This window comes from Kogia breviceps, chromosome 9 (assembly GCF_026419965.1).
Source record: "Kogia breviceps isolate mKogBre1 chromosome 9, mKogBre1 haplotype 1, whole genome shotgun sequence".
Taxonomy (NCBI): domain Eukaryota; kingdom Metazoa; phylum Chordata; class Mammalia; order Artiodactyla; family Physeteridae; genus Kogia; species Kogia breviceps.
In genome coordinates, this window is record NC_081318.1 from 32449177 (window position 1) to 32473498 (window position 24322).

At 35.6% G+C, this 24322-nt stretch overlaps 1 protein-coding gene across 1 annotated transcript in view; it reads right to left on the reverse strand.

Annotated features, from left to right (window-relative positions):
- Window positions 1-24322, reverse strand: part of CFTR (CF transmembrane conductance regulator) — a 189501-nt gene that overhangs the window by 109645 nt on the left and 55534 nt on the right. The window contains exons 8-11 of the mRNA XM_067041634.1: window positions 16081-16327; window positions 14046-14138; window positions 7479-7661; window positions 1058-1249 (exon numbers count right to left, since the gene is read on the reverse strand). Coding sequence (XP_066897735.1) covers window positions 1058-1249; window positions 7479-7661; window positions 14046-14138; window positions 16081-16327 — 715 coding nt within the window. The remainder of the gene's footprint in view (window positions 1-1057; window positions 1250-7478; window positions 7662-14045; window positions 14139-16080; window positions 16328-24322) is intronic.

Here is a 24322-nt window from a genome sequence, read left to right on the forward strand (position 1 = left end):
AGAATGAAGAATATTTTCTTCAAGGTAAATCCAGTATTTTTCAGGATAGCTTTCATTTTTATTATGCTTTCAGAGTGTATGAAAAATAAGAGAATGGAGCTTTTAAAAACTACTGTTGAATGAGTCAGTACATACATAAAAAGCCATTTGTTCAAGGATGTAGCCCTCTTTTGTAAGGACTGCAGTTTCTATCTAATCCACAATTAGCCTTTTTTCTATTTTTCTCACACTGCATTTTAAGCTTCATTTTATTCCACTGCAATTTTTTTCATAAAAGTTGATTTAAAGGAATCTACTAATGTCAAATGCCATTTACCAAGGATAGTGATTTTGAATCAAGATCACTATTCAGGCAATACTACTGATAAACCTTATAACGTTATATTTTCCCTGCTGATAAACCTCATAATGCTATATTCCCTACCATTAACATTGATAATTATTGAACCCTTTATCATGCAATTTATGTATTGAATAGTACAAGATCCATGTACTGACTTCACTTGGAATGCTTTCTGTATTTCCAGATGATTAGCTCATTCCTCGATATTGTTACGAAGTGATTCCTCGTAATTTTGCCTCTGTTTCAGAGAATTAGTCACTAAAGGTTGTATGGTTACATGTTCAAAGCCAAAGGATAAGATATAATCACAATTTAGTCGCTGATTCCCTACTGGCGGTCAATGTTTGTTTCATTAGGCTATGGTGTTATTAAAATAATTAAAATCCTCTTATGTAATTTTGAAGTACCTTTTAAAAAATATATGCTATATAAGTGTCCATGGAGGACATCTGTCTCACTAATAAGTGTACAAAATTCTTACCATAGAGTTTTTATTGTAACCAAACCAGACCACCATTTAAAAAATAAATTATAACTTCTTTATGTTTCTGCAAGCTTCTTACAGCAGGGGTCATATATTTTATTAATTAACTTACTCACAGTTTACCCATTGTGGAAATGTGATTAATATACACAGATTGATTAAGTAAAAGTTAAATATATAGTTTGAAGGTTTCATATGCATAATCCGATATTTTTCACATAATTACTTACCTCTTCTAGTTGGCATGCTTTGATGACACTCCTATATCTATACTCATCATAGGAAACACCAAAGATGATGTTATCTTTAATGCTGCCAGGCATGATCCAGGAAAACTGAGAGCAGAATGAAATTCTTCCACTGTGCTTAATTTTACCCTCTGAAGGCTCCAGTTCTCCCATAATCATCATTAGAAGTGAAGTCTGGAAATAAACCCATTGTTATTAAGTTAAATCACTTGATCAAATCACTCTCAGTATGCACGTGCCTCCAACTGTCATCCTAAGCAGAAGTATTTATTCTAATTTTTAAAGATTCTATATTAATTTATTCAACTCAAAAAATTTTAAGCACTTCCTGCTCTAGGTATACTGCTATGCACAAAAGATACAAAGAGGAATAAAAGAGACAATTACAATGGAGTGTGATAAGTGCTACAATAAAGGCTCACAGAGATGGGGCACCTAATTCAGATTGTTGGGATGGGTTTGGAAGAGGTCAGGGAAAGATCAGTAACAGCTGACATTTATTGACAGCTCATTTATTTTCTCATATGCCTTGTTCAATCTATCTAATGCCATTGTACCTTTCTTGGAAACATGTTCAGAATCTGGGGGCTTCTTCCACTACTACCTGGATTAAGCTAATATCATTTCTTGCCAGAATAAATATAATAGCCTTCTAACTTATCTCCTTGCTCTGCCCTTGTCTTCCTATAATCTATTCTCAAAGTGGCCCTGTCAAAATGTAAGTCTGATCAAGTCTGAAAACCCTCCAAAGGTTTCTAATGTCTTCAGAACAAAAGCCTAACTCCTCACAAGGCCCTTTGTAAGTCCCTCAGAGCCTTTTTACAAGGTCCCAAGTAATGGTGTGGCACCCATTACTTCTCTGACAGCTCTACTCTCCATGGCTCACTATGTCAACGCCACCGACTTCCTTGCTGTTGTGTGAACTAGACAGACACAGTCCCATTTCACAGGTTGGCTCCACCCCCTACCTGGAAGACTTCCCCAGAGAGCCACATGACCTAATCTCTCACCTCCTTCAAGTTTTTGCTCAAATGTTACCTTTCAATGAGGCCTTCCCTATCTCCACTGCTTAAAATTACACCCTTATCACCAATCTTCCTTTCTGTTTTATCTTCATAGCATTTACTATCATATGACATACACACACACACACACATATATATATGTATATCTCCCACTAGAATGTGAGCCTCTTGGGTTGAGGAAGAGGGTATGTTGTGGGTTTTGTTCACTACTATATCCTCAGGGCCTAGAATGGTACCTGGCACAAAATAGCTAAATATAATTGCTAAATGATATTGTATTTTACTCAACAATTTAATGATATGATACATTATATTAAATTAGAAGGGCTCAATAACTTTAAACAGTGAATTACTGGTACCTAAATATAGAAACCAATGGAAGAGAATTAAAACTACACAAACAGATCCAAATGCATAAAAGAACTAGTGTTTGATAAAGATGGCATCAAAATCAATGGAGAAAAATAGACTATTCAGTATATGGTGCTGAACAACTCAACAGTCAACTGGAGTTCAAACAAAAATACTGTAGCCATATATCACACCATATGCGTGATGAACTCCAAACAGGCCAAAGAATAAGTATAAAAATAAGACCATAAAATAACTAGAAGAAAACATTGAAGGATGCCTAAATTAAAAAAAGAAAGAAAAAAAATGAAGAAAGCCTTTCTATGACTTAAAATCCAGAAGTCATAAAAGATAAATTAAATCACGTTAAAAAAAATCTTGTGCACAGAAAATGAAAGGAAAAAATGTCAAACTGAAGTAAATATTTGCAAGTTATATCACTCAAAGGAATAATTTCCCTCTTAAGTGATCTTAAAATCAAAAGGAAATATACCAACATCCCATTAGTAAATTGTGCAAAGTATACAAACAGATATTTTACTAAAAATTAAAATAGAAGTGGCCTTTAAACATATGACAAGATACTGTACTTTATTCATAATAAGAGAAGTGCAAATTGAAAAAAACACTGACATATGACTTCACCCAACGAGACTGGAAATAATTCAAAACTTAGATGCCGTCTGCTGGGGATGCTGTGGGGGAATAAATCTGCAATCTTATATGGACTCTATGGAACGTGAATAAATCGATGCAACCTTCAGGAAGTTTGACAGATATGCAAATACTTTACCATTTCTAGGAAGCTACCTTGTGGAAATACTTGTAGATGTACTAAATGGCATATATGCAAGATTAGTCATAGCGACATTCTTTGTGTTAGCTAAGCACTGGAAATAACCCAAATGTCAATCAATAGGTGACTCATTACATTACAGACCTCTATCCAAACAATAAAATACTATGCAGCGATATATATAATATATATACGTTCAAAAAATTAACAAGAGTAGCTGCCTGGGTTGGGAGAAAGAATGGTGGAAAGTGGGAAAAAAAGCAGAGGAGAAACAGAAGTGAGAGGGAAATTTTTCAACTTTTTATACATTTTAGTTTTCCAGAATTTTAAATTTTTAATTAAATTTTAATAAATAATAATATCACCTAAAATACATTAGGAAGAAAGGAGGGATAAGAGACAGACATCTTTGTGATATCTAGTTCAGTAAATTTTAAAATTCTTATTGTCTAGGAAAAAAAAATCTGAAATTCCTTATTTCTACATAAAATTCTTCTATATAAAAATTAAAACTAGAAGTGTTATTTTCATATAGAACAGCTTTATAAATCCCAACAATGGAATGGATCTGCTTATATATGGATTACATATCTATATATATAATATATAGATATATATATGTGTAGGCATATAATATTATATGTGTATATATACATATATATGTATACATATATATGCACACAATATACAGGTTAAATATAGGTTTGTATATATTAAATACAAAGGTTAAATATATATTTAACAATATTTACCTATATAAACTTATATAGATAAATATATAATATTTATCAATATAAACATTTATCAATATTTTGGTATTTTGAGAGATGTGAAGTTAAATATCATTGAATATAATATACATATAAAATACCAAATATTGATAAAACTTGGCAGACTTTGTATTTTATTTCAAAACTAAGCAAAAACAAAAGCCAACAGCCATTCCACACATCTGATGCTCAGTTATTAGCAGAGCAAGCTAAGAGTTCCAGAGCAAGGCCAGCCCCAGCAGAAGATAAAGACTATGTGCTGTCAGGGGTTGTCAGCAAGGCCACAGACCTGCTTCAGTTGTGTAGGCAACAGAAGAACTAAAAATCCCCACATCCTGGGGGCGATGCCATAAGCCAGCCTTTAGTTGGGGATACCCAGGAGTGTAGACTCTTACACCAATACTGCTTAATTAAAATAATTCAAGGAAGTTTCATAAATGAAAGATATGAATGTAGATTAGAACCCCCCCCCCAAATTCATTTTCCCAAAGACATTCAATTAAATAGATTTATATAAAGCGCCTATTACATGCTAGGTACTATGATAGTCCTTGGAATATAAAAACAAAGAAGACATGGTTCCCCTACAGTCTAGACATTAATAACAAGGGAGAGTGATAAAACTAAACCTGACCTTACTGGGTTTTTTTTAAGAGACTAAGGCCTGTGTTTTATTCAAAAATTAAACAATCCAATAAAAATTAGCTTTTAAAATCTGTAAACTCTTTGACTCTGCAATCCTAGTCTTAGAAACTGATCATTAGAAAATTATGAAATGCACAAAGATACAGATCAATCGATTTACAAATAATAGAGAATGCCATCACAACATCATTTATACAAAAATAACTTGGCAATAATCTGACTATTCAACAAAAACATGTAATGCTATGCAGCCACTGCGAATGACTGTGCTCTGCAGATAAATCTTTGTGATGTGTTTGATTTCTATCTGAGTGAAATTGGTTACAATACACTATTAGAGAAAAATCCTATTTTGGTTTTTATAAACACATATATATAGGAAAATGTCTAGAAGAAAAATATTTCAAAATATTTACCTGATTATCCCTAAGAGGTGAAATTAGAAATAATGTGCATTTTTTCCCTGATATTATTTGTTTTATCTGTATTTTCTTGCTTTTCTACAAAGTTTTAACAATAGTATGAACAACTACCATTTATTAAGCATGTACTTTGTTCCAAATACTGCATCAAGGGCTTTCTATACATTTCCTTATCTAATCCTTATACCTGACCTTATTGTATTTTATATCTCCAGATTTCCAGAGATATAAAATACAACCAAAATCTCAGAGATAGCTACTTGATCCATAATGTCCTTCTGGACACAAGTATACACATATATATGCTTTTATATATGCAGATCATAATGTACATATTATTTTATAACCTGTTGTCTTTCTTCAATTAAGAGTATCTTCAGAGTCATTTTTTAACCTCCCTTAGCCTGACTGAATAACATGCCATTATATAACTACACCAAAATTTATCTAATCAATACCCTATTGTTAGATATTTAGGGCTTCCCCCAATTTTGGGCTACTGAAACAAGTTTGTGATGAATATATAAAACCTCTGCAAACATACTAGGATAAGTCATACAAATCGACAAGTTATTTGGTTATTTTTAAGGCTTTGGATATACAAATTACCAAATTGAGTGGTGCAGGATTTATCTTGAAATGTGAATATTTTCAATTATTCTATCTTATATTTTAGCTAGATCTTTTATCTAATAAGTTTATAAAATGCTTCATTCCCATACTATGAAAGGACATCCTCCTAGACTGAGTTGCCAAGTTGTTTCTCTGAGGGGTGTAATTATTCCTAAGGGGCCACTGCCTCCATCTGACTCCATCTTCATATCTACTTCCCAGAAGATGCAACTGTAACTCCAGCCAGCAATTATCTGCTCATCAGTTCTAATAGAGTTGCCTGAAGTTTAATTGCTGGTTAAGTCTTGTAATCTGTAATCCCAAAGCTATTTGTTTACACCTTTAAAGAAGTAATTTTAAACACCTAAACAAAATTAATTTAAAAAATTCTGTGAAATACTATTACTGTCTGCTCACAAGCAATCATTCTTGTTTAGATCATCTGTGACTTGTTTATTAGCAACTCCTCCTATGGTATCATTTTCTTTTAATAGTGATAACTGCTAGTAATATTATACAAGAAATAGAAGGAAAAAGTAGCACTTGAAGAAGAAGAAATACATTTTTCTAAGAAGAAAATGCACAACTACAGCTACTTTATTGAAAGGCCTGTTTCTCATGTGGGAAAACGTACCTGGAGAGAGAAATAAGCAAACTGTATATCACCAGCACTATGAACACCAAATTCAATGACTAGAAATTTTCTGTGGCATTTTGTTTCCTACATCTCAGACTAAATTCTTCAAAAATATGGTTCTTCCTATATTAGACATTAATAAATGTCTTTCAGGAGTATTTCCATTTTTATTTACATTTTTATCTTATGGCAGCACTGCTCCTTCCTCCCTCCCTCCCTTCCTCCCTCCCTCCCTTCTCCCCTCCCTCCTTTTCTTCCTTCCTTCCTTTTCTTTCATCAAAGCTAAAATTATAGTCAACTGGGATGAAGAACCTATTTTTAATATACTTTCAAAGCAAATACCTATTATTCTTAGTAGCCCATTCCAAAGCCAGGAGGCCCTTTCTTATCCCTGATTTTCTTCCTTCACGCCCTTTAAATTTATTTCCTAGATAAAGACAAGTGTTTATAATTATCTGAACAATAACTCAGATCTTTGAAGATCACTATAAAGTCTTCTTCTTACAATAAAGTTTCATCCTTTAGCTTTCTAACCTATTAATTTTTGTCAGATACATGTCCAAATATCCATGGTTTATAATTAGTTGGGGTGGGGGCAGGTGTTGAGGCTGACCAGCACTGAATAAATTAACATTCCTATGTATTGCCTTCAAAAAACTGTCCCAACTCAATAATTTTTCCTTATAATAAATCATAAGCAAGTCTGAGTCCATTCTCCAAAATTCTAATGTGAACAAAATGGGGACCTTTTACATGCAGTTACTGAAGTAAAATCTAAGCCATGATTTTCCTGGACCAGCTCTGAGAAAATGTCTGTGCCACAGACTGGTAAAAATGGATGCTTCATTTGTTCAATAAAATTATCGAATGCTCATCCTGTATGTGCATGATGCTGTGCTGAGTGGTGTCCAAAATATAAAGATATAAAAGAAAAAGTCACTGAAAACAATAGGAAAAAATAAAAGGCTAGAGGATGCTATCAGTGGAATAATTTATATTATAAGGAACTCTATATCCAAGTATTCTCCTAATACCAATGTAAGAATTTCTCCAAAACACCTTATTACATTACAGACAAACTAGAAAAAGAAAGGAGAAAATCATGTCAAGTTAAGATCTTCATAATGAGGTATAAATGAGACTACCTTGCCTGCTCCAGTAGATCCAGAGACGGCCAACAACTGTCCTCTTTCTATCTTGAAACTGATATCTTTCAGGACAGGAGCACTGAGAAGTGAGAAGTTACTGAAGAAGAGGCTGTTATCACCATTGGAAATTTTTCTATTGTTATCATTTTGTTTTGCTTTCTCAAATAATTTCCCAAAGCCCTGTAAAAATAAAAACAAACATGTTTTTCAGATATTTTCAATAGCTATTTGCATTATGTATGATTAGTTTGAAAAGCACATGGCACATGACCCATACTTTACAGCACACAATTGATAGCACATGATTTCTAGAGCACATGATCCAAAACATCTGAAAATTATAATAATAATTTCAATTTTTCAGATTGTTGCTCACCACCAAATTTAATTAAAGATATCTATCTACATATATAAAGGTATCTATCTATACATATGTGTGCATGTATATATATATGTGTGTATGTAAATATATACACACACATAAATATATATCCTCTCCTATAGGCTGGGTACATAAACATAATTATTTAATCTTCAACAGAATAACAATATATGAGGTAGATTTTATAATCCTTCTCTTTCAAAGCGGTAGGCTGTGACTCAGAGGTTAAGCAACTAAAGTCACATAAGTAGTAGGCCTGAGTAGAATTACAACCCAAATCTTCTGCTCAATCATGCTGGTAGTACCTTCCTCTGAGAAGCTCAAAGCATTTCTTTATTTAGCTATTATTAAGTATAAATGTGATGATACTGCCATATGATTTGAATGAATTCCATTTTTGTAAGAGTAGCTGGGAGAAGGAATTCTCTTTTGAAAATGCCCTGCTTCTGTACTGCCCCATGGGAAGCTTTAGGGTAGTGGTCTTCAAACCAAAGTAAACAGCACTGAAGATTATCAGGAGGAAGTTAGTGCACACAGTTTTAATGGAATGTATTTCCACATCCTCAACGTGCAAAAGTACTCCTTCCTAAAGTTAATCTGCCTGAGAATTTGCCTGCTGTTTGTCATTTCTCTTTCCCACTTCTTGCTCACAATTGTCCTTCCCTCACTTTACACAGAAGAGGCAGCCTTCTCACCAGCCCTAGTTTAGCTACGTTGTGCTTTCTGGAGTGTAAAAAGCTCAATAATACAAACAAGGGGACCGTAAGAGAATGATTTTCTCCTGAAAGGTGATCCCATAAAAGCAAAGCCAGAAATACTGAAGGAGGTAACATCTTATTTCACCCACGTTTCAAACTGATGGCGATCTATGTGTCTTATCATCCAGAATCAGATTTCAGAAATGAATTGAGAAATAAGATATTTTAATTAACTTATTATTTAATTAATTATTTAATTTTAATGAGTTAATAAATTAATACAAATTATTATCTGCATTTTAAAGTAAAGTCACACTTTCCTGACATAAAGCAAGTCACATTTAGCTGATTGGCTTGACAAAGAGACCTGACCTCATAAATTCATTTATTTACCATGAAATTGCACTGAAACTGCAGCTCCCAAGTTTTGAAAAAAATTATTTAACATCTGTAGACAATATACAATAGACAAGAATTACATTCTTTGCCACCACTTAAACCTATGTTGAAAAATTAATTTTTAAGTTGAAAAGTCAACTTAAAATGTATCAGATATACATCGTTTTTCAGAATTAATTTAGGGCATACATAAGCAATTAAGCTTGAAGACCTCTGCTTGAATTCTTATGATATGGATGGCTAACATCCCTTTCAGCCAACAGATAACTAAAAGCAAAGCTTTTAAGAAGTAGGCAATGAAAAGTCTTTAAATGAGACAAAGGCATCTGTTATTCCTTTATTCATTTATTTATCTAATAGACATTTATTGAGCATCACCTCTGTATTAAAGACCACTTCAGGGACTTCCCTCGTGGTCCAGTGGTTAACACTCCATGCTCCCAATGCAGGGGGCCTGGGTTCGATCCCTGGTCAGGGAATTAGATCCCACTTGCCACAACTAAGAGTCCACATGCCACAACTAAAGATCCCCGAAGATCCCACGTGCCGCAACTAAGACCCGGCACAACCAAATAAACAAATAAATATTTTTTTAAAAATACCACTTCAAAAATCCCACATAGGAGAATAACATATGGATAGATAGTAATACTGCAATGTGTTTAGTGCTACAACTGAAAATTCACACCAAGTCCTATAGGAGCACATTAGAGAAAGCAACTGACTCAGTCTGGAATTTGACCAAGTAAATGACACAATACTAGGCTACGAAGGATGTAAGTGGTTATTTCACAAGAACAAGAAATAGTCTAGGTGTTCCAGGAAGAAGGATCTGCATGCACAACATTTTAGGCTTAAAAGAACAAAATATATCTCAGGAATGGTGAGCGGCTAGGTGAGATGTGTATGGTAAGATGACAAAGGGTATCCTTGGTAAGGTGGGCAGTGCAGGCTAATAAGGGGCTCATGTGCCATGCTTAGAAATAGGACTTTTATCCAATAAGTGCTTGGACCAATGGAAGGTTGTTTTTACTAATAACATTAATTTCTGAGTACAGAAGTAAAACACTTATTTCAGGAAATTTGGTAAACAGAGGAAAGCAGCAAGAAGAAAAAAATAATCACCTGTAATCCTACCACTGAAAACAAACCACATTTAACATTTTAATGATACCCCTCCACTCCTTCACATATATATATAATCATATATATGATAGTTTACAACATTAAGGAAAAATTATACATAAGGTTTGCGACCTGCTTTTTCATAAATATTTTCACATACCATTAAACATTCTTTTAAATATAATTTTAAGTTGCAGGATAGTATCCAAAAGTATGGATAAACTATAAATAGTTCTCTGTTTTTGACATTATATGGTTTTCTTTTTAACCTAATAATTCTGTGATGCATGTACTTTGCTATAAATCTTGGAGCAAATTTTTTTTTTTTTTTTTTTTTTTTTTTTTTTTTTTTGCGGTACGCGGGCCTCTCACTGTTGTGGCTGCTCCCGTTGCAGAGCACAGGTTTCGGACGCACAGGCTCAGTGGCTGTGGCTCACGGGCCCAGCCGCTCCGTGGCATGTGGGGTCTTCCTGGACCGGGGCACGAACCCGTGTCTCCTACATCGGCAGGCGGATTCTCAACCACTGCGCCACCAGGGAAGCCCGCAAATTTTGTTTTTAAGTATAAATTCCCACACATGGGATTTCCAGGGCAAAAGGTAGAGCAAAAATTCTAAGTCTTTTGAAAAGTAGTTCCAAATTTTCCTCCATTAAGGTATGAGAGTGCTAGATTTGAGGAACCATTATCAACACTGTTGCTTTCTGGTTTGGGATTTATTTTGTTTTGTTCTGTTTTTTGTGTTTTATAGGTGAAAATGGAATATCACTATTGATCTTATTTTTATTTGATCCCTAGTAAAGTTGAACATGTTCCATGTTTACAAGTTCCCTGTGGTTGTCAGAGGAAGGATTATGATACCCTTTGTCTTTACTTTTGTCTCTGTCTCATCTTCTCAATTAGCTGAGTAATAAATCATGACATTCTGAACTTCAGTCTCCTGAGTTGTTGAGGGTTTTAAATGAGGTAATATATATGAAAGTATTTTGTATACAGTAAAGCATTAGTCCACTTTTTAAAATTAGAGGCAGAGAAACCTAGGTTGACCTTTTGGCTCTCTCCTAACCAGTTGTACAACTTTGTTCTAGTTATTTAAACTCCCTAAAGCTAAGTTTCTTAATACATAATAGAAATTGTACCTACTCAATTTGTGTGGTGTGAGGGAGGAGTCATATATAACTCATCAGGGACTTGCCTCTTGAGTAACTGGGTGAACAGTGACATCATCAAACAGGTGGAAAAGACACTGGAAGGAGCAGGTTTATGAAGCTTGGGGAGTGATGAATGTGGGTGCTTGAGGAGCTTGTAGGGAATTTAGAAATAATGTATGAAGTTCAGGAAAGAAACTGGGGCTAGAGATTTGCCTTTGAGAGTCATCAGCACATTGATGTCAGTTGAGCCTGAGTCACCCAGAGAGCATGGAATGCCAGAGGGAAGCCTAGGTGCAGGCGCAGTGGCCCATCACCATTGAAGAGGCAGGCAGGGAAGACTTAGAAGTCATGGTCAGAATATAAGATGACATGGAAAGAGTGGTTCACTAAAGCTAAGTTAAATAAGTATTTTTAAAAGAAAAGTTTTAATGTATTGGTAAGGGTACAATCCAGATTGCAGCAGGGCAAAGTCATAAAAGATGACGAAGTAAGAACAGCTTTGATGGCAAAAGGAAGCAGAATGATAAAGCTTGGAGGATGAGGCTGGGTGGGCAAAAGTCAGAGAGGAAATTTTTTTAACTTGAAAATATTTAAATGTGAAAAGGAGTCAGTTGAAAAAAAGATGTTGAAACTTGTAGAGAGAGACTAATTGCTGGCCCCATGTCCTGAGAAGATGAAGGAAGATGATAACAGTTTAGTCAAAGGCAGGAGGAAGCATACATATTTCACTGAGACAAGAAAGAGAAGAAAAAAATAATCCCAAGGGTGAAGAAAGAAGTTATAAGCATTCATACATGATGCTGCATATTTTATAGCATCTATATATTTTCTCTATATCTTACAGAGGTCAAGGCCATCTGCTGAGGGTGAGCAGAACCTGGGAGAGATTGGGAGTTTCAGGAAAGTGGTAAAAATCTGGAAAAGCTTTTAGAGAAATGGTAAAAAAAAAAAAAAAAAAAAAAAAAATTAACTAAATACAAATGAAAAGGCATCCCAAGAAAGTTTATAGGCCCATTTGAAGTTGAAACAATAACTGTATAAAACTTATAACTGACTAGAGTATATGATTTTCCCAGATAGCACCTCCTTCATCAAAGACATCAAGTGAATGTTTTGTAGCAAAAGATTCAGTGAAAGGAAAAGGGAATTGAGGGTGCTGCTGGGAGAAGAACTGAAGTGACTGGTGTTGTCACTGGTGGAGGTTAAACCAGGAGTCGTCCAAAAGGGAGAACTAAGGAGCCTAGAAATCTTCATGAAATTGGAAGGCAGTAAAGGTGGGATGAAGAGACTGAGAGAGCTGTTAGGAAATTCTGAACTAAGAAAGAGATTCCAGAGTGTGACATTTCCAAAGTGGAGTAAGTCTAGGTGCTCACCAAGCTCAGCATGTGACCATGAAAGGAAGCTTCTGAACTAACTGTAAAATTTAAGTTCTGAGGACAGTACTGGAAGGATTTCTCATGTGGCTGCTGAAGTAAGTCTCAGACATGATGGCAGAGATTTAACAAGCACCACTATCCTGGGTAAATATCATCAAGGAGTGTCCAGAATTTGATAGCTGACAGAGTCTGGAGGATGAGGATACAGCCAGATGGAAGGTTCACTGAAAGAGTTGTAGACTGTGACATTTGGGTCCAAAACCTGACTTCAGTCCTTGCCTGTTCTATGAGCTGAGCCAGGTTCTGTAACCTTCCTAAGCCTCCATTCCCTTATCAGCAAAATGGAAACATTAAGGTTTCATCATAGGAATGTTATGAGAAATAAGACGAAACATATAAAGTGCTTATCTAGTACCTGGCAGATTGTAAGGGCTCAAGCATGCTACCTATTTTATTAGATGAAAGCAGAGTGAAATGGAGATTAGAAAAACAATTGTCTGTAAGTACTGTCAAACTTCTTATTTTTCTTCATGCCTAGAAGGGCATTTGAAATTCCTAAAATCAATCTGATCCACACACCTCTCCACAATTTTTCTGGGCAGATAAAGAATTATTCTCTTACCTATATCTAAAAAAATGAAGTATAGTAAAGCCCTTGAGGTTAAGTTACTTATATAAATAAAACTAATTTAAAATATTGTGAAATATGTAGAAATGGGACATTGGTTTCATAAGTCCTATGTTTACTCAACATAAAGTGATAAGGAAAGAGGAACCCAACAGGTATTCTCAATAATCAAATATTACTTCTTTAGAAGCTGAAAAATCATTGATAATATTTTTTCTGACCATGAGAAATATGAGAGAATTTTTAGTAGTGAATAAAAATAAGTAAAAATAGTAGAAAACATACATTGGTCTATTTCTCATACATCTTTATGGTGACTGGTGTATGTAAATTGCATTGGATTGGAACTTGAGATCAGAGAGGTAGAATTTACTGAGGAACTATTATGTGCATGGTACTATGCTGAATACTTTCCATAAGTTATCTCAGTCAATCCTCACAACAAACTTACAAGGTATATATTAATATTCCCATTTTATAGATGAAGAACAAGAGGCTCCACAAAGTTCAGTAACTTGGTCTAGATTACACAGATAGTAAATGGCAGAACCAGGATTCAAACCCAGCTCTATCCGGCTCCAAAACCTATGAGCTTTGTATTACTTCCTAATTTGTTATGTGAAACAAATTACATGACTTAGAAAAAAATGACGAGGCTTGTCTATCATATTTAATATTCCTGGGCCTCTACCTCTTAATCTATAAAATAAGTTCTATTATCATTCTAACTTTATTGCCCATTCGGATGAAAACCAGAAGCACAAACAAGCAAAGCTTAAATATTTAGAACAAACAAAAAACATCTGACCTCCTCCCAGAAGGCTGTTACATTCTCCATCACTACTTCTGTAGTTGTTAAGTTATATTCCAGTGTCTTATATTCTTGCTTTTGTAAGAAATCCTGTTTGCAAAAGAGAGCAAAAACGTATTGCAGAACCAGGATACTATTAATACATTATTACATCTATTTTACACTCTAATAGTGATGCATTCTGTACTTGGATTTTATGAATTATATTAGAAATTGTTTCTTAATAAAATAATTTTATAAGTGTTCTAAAGTTAATTTGCCAAGTACTAGAATTAATCATTTTGAAATGTCATATTTTATAAAACTGTTTTTATACATTAGATTTTTAACATACCACTGATTCATCCTTGTACTATTAATATGTTAACCTTAGTGATGAATTTATAAAGCACAACTGAATTACCCACCAATTGCCTCAATACAACATTAAGAGAAAGAAAACTATTATCTTCACCTTTATAGCACCCTCTTTATTAGAGGCATCATTAGCATCACTTCTCTGGGTTAAGTAAAGGTGTGAAGATCTGATATAACTGATTTTAGGGCGTCAAACCTTGATTCTAAAAGAGGGGCTCTATTAGTGACTCAGAATCACAGTGCTCCTAGAGATGATGGGGACATGAGGAAGAATTAAGTTGATGCATCCAGAAGTCTTCTTCATAGGAGGTAGTTTTAAAAGTCTGATCCTTGCTCACTTTTTCCCTTCTCGCCTCTTCAATTCACCCACTATCTCTATTTTGGTTTCCCTCTTTTTCTCCCAGTTTTGTTTTTAAGATCTGTTTCTCTGTCTGTATTCCTGTTTAGTGAATCTGTTTCTCTGATGCATTCTCTTTGGGTCTCTATGTCTGTTTCTCTCTCTCTCTCTTTCTCTGTCTCCCCACCACCTCCCACATGACTGTGATGGACTAACGGAAGAAATAAGACTAGTCCAAGAGCTGCCATGGTTCTGAGCTACATTCACCAATTTGTCTAAATTGCAGATCTCAAACACATATTTTCAAGATGATAAAACTAAGGAAGGTGGCTAAGTAGAGACTGTGATGAACTGGAGAGGACAGACCCTCTCTGAGGGGGGAGTTGCCACCGCTTGTTAGGGAAGAGGACCCAGTTTACTGTATACTTCAAATTTTCAAAAGAGGTTGAAGACATGATTTGTTGTATACGTGACAGCACACAATTTTTAAATGCTGCCAACTAATTCAAATGCTTTGTTTTAGGTTTTTTTATTTTGTTTTGTTTTTTAATGTTAAGGTCAAATAAAACAGGTCAAGGGCCAAAATTAAGTCCATGGGCCACCATTTGCAAACTCTGGCCTAGGCTAAATAATGGCAGACCTACCTAAAAGTGGCTCACCCTTCACCCTCATTTTTAAAATTTATGTCACAATGATTTATTTTCTGGGTTAAATATTTAAATGGCTATCAAACAAGTATAATAAAACATTTTGAACTGTATATTAATTATAAAAATTATAACCACACCCAAGGTTATGGTGCTGATTCTGTTAGCTTTGCATTAATTGAATCTCATTACCTGAGGACTTTAGAACCTCTCTTCAAAATTACCAGCTACATCACCTTGCTGAGATTTTAAGGTAATTAATGTGTCATAAAATGCCACTGTCATCCATCATACAGTCCAGAAAAACACTTGGAAAAGTTTAAGGTGAACATTCCTAGTGTTAGCTGGAAAATCTTATAACTTCCAGATGAATCTGCCACCATCATTTTGCACATTTGCCAAGTTCATTAGAACTTCTCTACTGATTGATTACTTGAATAAAAATCTCCAGAATACAGAAACAATATTTTCTTCAATTTCTCTGGCTTAAGAGAATTTCACAGGCATTCATTTTATTTCACTAGGCCTTCATTACAAGGGCTCATTAGACCACATACAGACATCAAGAGAGGAAATACTGTGCATCAAACAGGCCCAAGGCCAAGAATACCTCTTCGGAGAGTTTGCTCATGAGAAAAGTTCTAAACTGTTCTAAATTCATTGTGTATGATGCCCCATTTTGGTACATTACCTGTATTTTGTTTATTGCTCCAAGAGAATCATACCACATTTGTACAGACCAGGGGAATTGCCGAGTGACTGCCATGCGCAGAACGATGCAGAATGAGATGGTTGTGAATATTTTCCGAAGGCCGATTCCTTTAAGCAGTGCATAAGGAAGCACAGATAAAAACACTACAAAGAACCCTGAGAAGAAGAAGGCTGAGCTATTGAGGTATCTCACATAGGCTGCCTTCCGGGTCAGTTTCAGTTCTGTTCTATAAAAAAATAAATAAGATTTGGGATGCTTATTTACTTCTCAAATATCAGGCATCTTGGAATTAAAAATCTGAACATAGACTCTCAAATCTTTCTGTGTTCTGATCCTCATTCTACCCTGAATGAGCTGTGTGACCTTGTCCAAGTTATTTAACCTCTCTGGGCCTCAGTTACCTTATCTGAAAGGGAGATGGATCATAATGAATGTACCAGTGTCTTGCATATAATACCTGTAAATATTATTTTTAAATTACAATAATCTTAATAATTATTACTATAATTATTATATAATTTTTATATCTTTATTCACTTCTTTATTAATTTTTAAGATTAATGATACTGATAATTTTTTGTTTGTTGGTTGGTTGGTGTTTTAAGTAAGTAAGTGTGGATATGGGAATAATGTTGAAAGATTTATAAAGGAAAAAGACAATTCTGGGATTCACTAATGGATTGTTAACATTTTAAGAGTTCTAGGTTGGCTTTGGGGAACCTTGAAAATAACATATAAGCCATAGAGGAGTGGTTCTCAAGCCTTAGCATGAGTAAAAATCACCTGAGAAACCTGTTAAAATGCAGAGTTTCAGGCCCACTACTCAGAGATACTGACTGAGTCTGCAGTAGGCCTCCAGAATCTGCATTTTTAAAAGGAACCCAAATGGGGCTTCCCTGATGGCACAGTAGTTAAGAATTCACCTGCCAATGCAGGGGACACGGGTTCGAGCCCTGGTCTGGGAAGATCCCACATGCCGTGGAGCAACTAAGCCTGTGCACCACAACTACTGAGCCTGCGCTCTAGAGCCTGAAAGCCACAACTATTGAGCCCATGTGCCACAACTACTGAAACCAATGTGCCTAGAGCCCATACTCAACAAAAGAAGCCACCGCAATGAGAAGCCTGCGCACTGCAAGAGAGTAGCCCCTGCTCGCCACAACCAAAGAAAAGCCCGCGCTCAGCAACAAAGGTACAACACAGCCAAAAATAAATAAATAATTTTTAAAAAAGAACCCAAGTGATTCTGTTACAGGTAATTCTTGAAAAATTATAACTGAGTAGATCCTGCATCCTCCCTGTCTCTCTCCTTTCAGTATAATTACTTGCAATCATACTTCTGATCCTTTAGTCTGAACTACAAATGTGAACTATTTTTCTAACACACACAGAAGAGGTTTAAATGCACCAATAAGTAGAAAACAAGGAGTGCAGAGGCTGGCGAGAAGAGAAGACAATGCTGCCTTCAACCTCCATCCTACTCTTCCAGGACCATCAAAACTAGAGTCACTTGTGATCCTCCTATTCAGCTCTTGAAAGGGAAAGAGCAGAGATAAAACAGACAAGTAGAGAGTGCTGGTGGGAAGGAGCAATAGCTGTGCCCGGCATCTAGTTCCACATGCTTGTACAAATCAGAAAAGTTCTCATTCTCAAGTTGTAGAATTCAGAGGAAATCTTTTTTTTTAAGTCTGAGAAAAATATAATCCTGAGCACTCTGATGAAGAAAATGAAGTTCAGTGTCCCCAATCCACATTTTGACTCCCAGTCTAATGCGGTCTAGCCTACCTATTTTAATTATTTGGTATTGAAGGCAGATTATGATTTGGGAATCTCACTGGGGTGTGACTCTCAGCTCTCTTGGTTACAGCTATGCCATCTTAAGCAAGTATCTCTTCCCTCTGATCCTACAGAATCCACATCTACAGCAGAGAAACATAATATCTCCCTTGTGGAGTTGCTGCCAAGATAAGGGAGACCACAGCACAGGGCCTTGCACTTAGAATCTACATGTGTGTCTCTAATCTCCAACAGAAAGAAGAATACTATTGGCTAGGCTTATATGGTTTTTTTTGTTTTTGTTTTTATTTTTATTTTTTTGCGGTATGCAGGCCTCTCCCTGTTGCAGCCTCTGCCATTGCGGAGCACAGGCTCTGGACACGCAGGCTCAGCAGCCATGGCTCACGGGCCCAGCTGCTCCACGGCATGTGGGATCCTCCTGGACCAGGGCACAAACCCGTGTTCATTGCACTGGCAGGTGGACTCTCAACCACTGTACCACCAGGGAAGCACGGCTTATATGTTTTTAATGCTAGAAAATACTGTTGACAAAAATGTTAATAAATTTGTCAAAATTGTTGTGTATTATAAAGTTGAGGAAAATGAAAGAAGTGCTACTATAAGAATAATGGACTCAGAAACATCTATAAGACAAGGAGTACTTCCCAGACCTTCTGCTGCCAGTGTCCTTGACCTCACGGTGAGACACAGCCACCCCCCACCTCTGCAGGAGACCCTCCAACACTAGCAGAAACTGCAGCTCAGCAAGAAATCTGCTGCTAACAATCAAATCAATATTGTGATATTTAAAACTTTTACTGACAGGGCAGACAGCAGAAGCAAGAAGAACTACAATCCTGCAGCCTGTGGAACAAAAACCACATTCACAGAAAGATACAGAAGATGAAAAGGCAGAGGGCTATGTGCTAGATGAAGGAACAAGATAAAACCCCAGAAAAACAACTAAATGAAGTAGAGATAGGCAACCTTCCAGAAAAAGAATTCAGAATAATGATAGTGAAGATGATGGAGGCAAAGATCAAGAAGATGCAAGAATGTTTAACAAACACGTAGAAGAATTAAAGAACAAACAAACAGAGATGAACAATACAATAACTGAAATGAAAACCAAACTAGAAGGAATCAATAGCAGAATAACTGACGCAGAAGAACGGATAAGTGACCTGGAAGACAGAATGGGGGAACTCACTGCTGCAGAACAGGATAAAGGAAAAAAGAATGAAAATAAATGAAGACAGCCTAAGAGACCTCTCGGACAAACATTAAATGCAACACATTTGCATTACAAGAGTCCCAGAAGGAGAAGAGAGAGAGAAAGGACCAGAGAAAATATTTGAAGAGATTATAGTCAAAAACTTCCATAACATGGGAAAGGAAATAGCCACACAAGTCCAGGAAGCACAGTGAGTCCCATACAGGATAAACCCAAGGAGAAACATGCCAAGACACACAGTAATCAAAGTGGCAAAAATTAAAGACAAAGAAAAATTATTGAAAGCAGTAAGGAAAAAACGACAAATAACATACAAGGGAACTCCCATAAGGTTAACAGCTGATTTCTCAGCAGAAACTCTACAAGCCAGAAGGGACTAGCATGATATACTTTAAGTGATGAAAGGGAAGAACCTACAATGAAGATTACTCTACCCAGCAAGGATCTCATTCAGATTCGAGGGAGAAATCAAAAGCTTTACAGACAAGCAAAAGCTAAGAAAACTCAGCACCACCAAATCAGCTCTATAACAAATGCTAAAGGAACTTCTCTAAGTGGGAAACACAAGAGAAGAAAAGGACCTACAAAAACAAACCCAAAATAATTAAGAAAATGGTCATAGGATCATACATATCGATAATTACCTTAAACTTGAATGGATTAAATGCTCCAACCAAAAGACAAAGGCTCGCTGAATGGATAGAAAAACAAGACCCATATATATGCTGTCTACAAGAGACCCACTTCAGACCTAGGGACACATACAGACTGAAAGTGAGGGGATGGAAAAAGATATACCATGTAAATGGAAATCAAAAGAAAGCTGCAGTAGCGATCCTCATATCAGATAAAATAGACTTTAAAATAAAGAATGTTACAAGAGACAAGGAAGGACACTACATAATGATCAAGGGATCAAGCCAAAAAGAAGATATAACAATTATAAATATACATGTACCCAACATAGCAGCACCTCAATACATAAGGCAACTACTAACAGCTATAAAAGAGGAAGTCGACAGTAATATAGTAATAGTGGGAGACTTTAATACCTCATTTACACCAATGGACAGTTCATGCAAAATGAAAGTAAATAAGGAAACAGAAGCTTTAAATGACACAACAGACCAGACAGATTTAATTGACATTTATAGGACATTCCATCCAAAAACAGCAGATTACACTTTCTTCTCAAGTGCGCACAGAACATTCTCCAGGACAGATCACATCCTGGGTCACAAATCAAGCCTCAGTAAATTTAAGAAAATTGAAATCATATCAAGCATCTTTTCTGACCAGAACGCTATGAGAAATGAATGACAGGGAAAAAAAACATAAAAAACACAAACACATGGAGGCTAAACAATACATTACTAAATAACCAAGAGATCACTGAAGAAATCAAAGAGGAAATCAAAAAATACCAAGAGACAAATGACAATGAAAACACGACGATCCAAAACCTATGGGATGCAGCAAAAGCAGTTCTAAGATGGAAGTTTATAGGTATACAAGCCTACCTCAACAAACAAGAAAAATCTAACCTTACACCATATACTACAGAAAGAAGAACAAACAAAAGCCAACGTTAGCAGAAGGAAGGAAATTTAAAGATCAGAGCAGAAATAAATGAAATAGAAACAAAGAAAACAATAGCAATGTACAAAAAAACTGTAAGATGGTTCTTTGAGGAGATAAACAAAATTGAGAAACCATTAGTCAGACTCATCAAGAGGGAGAGGACTCAAATCAATAAAATTAGAAATGAAAAAGGAGAAGTTACAACAGACACCACAGATATACAAAGCATCCTAAGAGACTACTACAAGCAGCTCTATGCCAATAAAATGGACAACCTGCAAGAAATGGACAAATTCTTAGAAAGGTATAACCTTCCAAGACTGAACCAGGAAGAAATAGAAAATATGAACAGACCAATCACAAGCACTGAAATTGAAACTGATTAAAAATCTTCCGACAAACAAAAGTCCAGGACCAGATGGCTTCACAAGTGAATTCTATCAAACATTTAGAGACGAGCTAACACCCATCCTTCTCAAACTCTTCCAAAAAATTGTGGAGGAAGGAACACTCCCAAACTCATTCTATGAGGCCAACATCACCCTGATACCAAAACCAGACAAAGATACTACAAAAAAAGAAAATTACAGATCAATATCACTGATGAGTATAGATGCAAAAATCCTCAACAAAATACTAGAAAACAGAATCCAACAACACATTAAAAGGATCATACACCATGTTCAAGTGGGATTTATCCCAGGGATGCAAGGTTTCTTCAATATACGCAAATCAATCAATGTGGTACACCATATTAACAAATTAAAGAATAAAAACCATATGATCATCTCAATAGATGCAGAAAAAGCTTCTGACAAAATTCAACACCCATTTATGATAAAAATTCTCCAGGAAGTGGGCATAGAGGGAACCTACCTCAACAAATTAAAGGCCATATATGACAAACCCACAGCAAACATCATTCTCAATGGTGAAAAACTGAAAGCATTTCCCCTATGATCAGGAACAAGACAAGGTTGTTCACTCTCACCACTATTATTCAACATAGTTTTGGAAGTCTTAGCCACAGAAACCAGAGAAGAAAAAGAAATAAAAGGAATACAAATTGGAAAAAAGAAGTAAAACTGTCACTCTTTGCAGATGACATGATACTATACATAGAGAATCCTAAAGATGCCACCAGAAAACTACTAGAGCTAATCAATGAATTTGGTAAAGATACAGGATACAAAATTAATGCACAGAAATCTCTTGCTAATGATGAAAAACCTGAAAGAGAAATTAAGGAAACACTCCCATTTACCACTGCAACAAAAAGAATAAAATACCTAGGAATAAACCTACCTAGGGAGAAAAAAGACCTGTATGCAGAAAACTGTAAGACACTGATGAAAGAAATTAAAGATGATACCAACAGATGGGGAGATACACCATGTTCTTCGATTGGAAGAATCAACATTGTTAAAATGACTATACTATCCAAAGCAATCTACAGATTCAATGCAATCCCTATCAAATTACCAATGGCATTTTATACAGAACTAGAACAAAAAATCTTAAAATTTGTATGGAGACACAAAAGACCCCAAATAGCCAAAGCAGTCTTGAGGGGAAAAAACCAAGTTGGAGGAATCAGACTCCCTGACTTCCCTATACTACAAAGCTACAGTAATCAAGACAGTATGGTACTGGCACAAAAACAGAAATATAGATCAATGGAACAAGATAGAAAGCCCAGAAATAAACCAACACACCTATGGTCAACTAATCTATGACAAAGGAGGCAAGGATATACAATGGAGATAAGACAGTCTCTTCAATAAGTAGTGCTGGGAAAACTGGACAGCTACATGTAAAGGAATGAAATTAGAACACTCCCTAACACCATACACAAAAATAAACTCAAAATGGATTAGAGACCTAAATGTAAGACTGGACACTATAAAACTCTTAGAGGAAAACATAGGAAGAACACTCTTTGACATAAATCACAGCAAGATCTTTTTTGATACACCTCCTTGAGTAATAGAAATTTAAAAAAATAAACAAATGGGACCTAATGAAACTTAAAAGCTTTTGCACAGCAAAGGAAACCATAAACAAGACGAAAAGACAACCCTCAGAATGGGAGAAAATAGTTGCAAACAAATCAACAGACAAAGGATTAATCTCCAAAATATATAAACAGCTCATGCAGCTCAGTATTAAAAAAACAAACAACCCAATCCAAAAATGGGCAGAAGACCTAGACATTTCTCCAAAGAAGACATACAGTTGGCCAAGAAGCACATGAAAAGCTACTCAACATCACTAATTATTAGAGAAATGCAAATCAAAACCACAATGAGGTATCACCTCACACCAATAAGAATGAGCATCATCAGAAAATCTACAAACAATAAATGCTGGAGAGGGTGGGGAGAAAAGGGAACCCTCTTGCACTGTTGGTGGGAATGTAAATTGATACAGCCACTATGGAGAACAGTAAAAATAGAATTACCATATGACCCAGCAATCCCACTACTGGGCATATACCCAGAGAAAACCATAATTCAAAAAGACACATGCACCCCAATGTTCATTGCAGCACTATTTACAATAGCCACATCATGGAAGCAACTTAAATGCCCATCGACACATGAATGGATATAGAAGAAGTGGTACCTATATACAATGGAATATTACTCAGCCATAAAAAGGGACGAAATTGGGTCATTTGTTGAGACGTGGATGCATCTAGAGACTGTCATACAGAGTGAAGTCAGAAAGAGAAAAAAAAATATTGTATATGAACGCATATATGTGGAATGTAGAAAAAATGGTACAGATGAACCGGTTTGCAGGGCAAAAGTTGAGGCACAGATGTAGAGAACAAACGTATGGACACCTAGGGGAGAAAGCGGCGGGGGTGGTGGTGGTGACGATGTGATGAATTGGGAGATTGGGATTGACATGTATACACTGATGTGTATAAAATGGATGACTAATAAGAACCTACTGTATAAAAAAAATTTAATTTAAAAATTTAAAAAATAAACAGGGAGTGAGAGCATGTCCCCTACTCTGCCATCTTGAATCAACCTCCCTATGACTTTAGTCTTGCTAATTAGAATACATCATTAGAATGCTTAATTGTATACCTGATATGGACATTTACAAATAAAAATAAATAATTGCTCCTGAGTGAAATAAAAGACTTGGAGTTTCTTAAAACAAAACAAAAACATATGTAAGAATCACTTAGAAAGCAGTACTCACCATAATAAAATCACTAACACTATATGAGTCATAAAAATATTTTATCTTATTAAAAAAATTGAAAGCAACTTTATTACCAGAGAGCAATAACGAAGTAGATTTTCAGGGTGTGTTACCCAGCCTTTTGCCCAGTGCAGCAGTGGCCCAGGCTGAGGTCATCACTTTGCAGCGCATCCTGCCAATCTCTTCCAGAACATTCTATTTGCTCTTTAGAGTAGAAGCAATTCTTGCTTTCCCATATTTACATCAGCACTTTGCAGTCTTTTCAGGTAACAATTTCATGCCAGATTAAGGAACCAGATTATATAAATTAAAACCAAATATTTGCTATTAGAATTGGTTAAACGGAAATACAGAATAGGAAGGATGGATTTCATCTTTTGAGGAAGAGGGGGAAAAAAAAACCAAAGT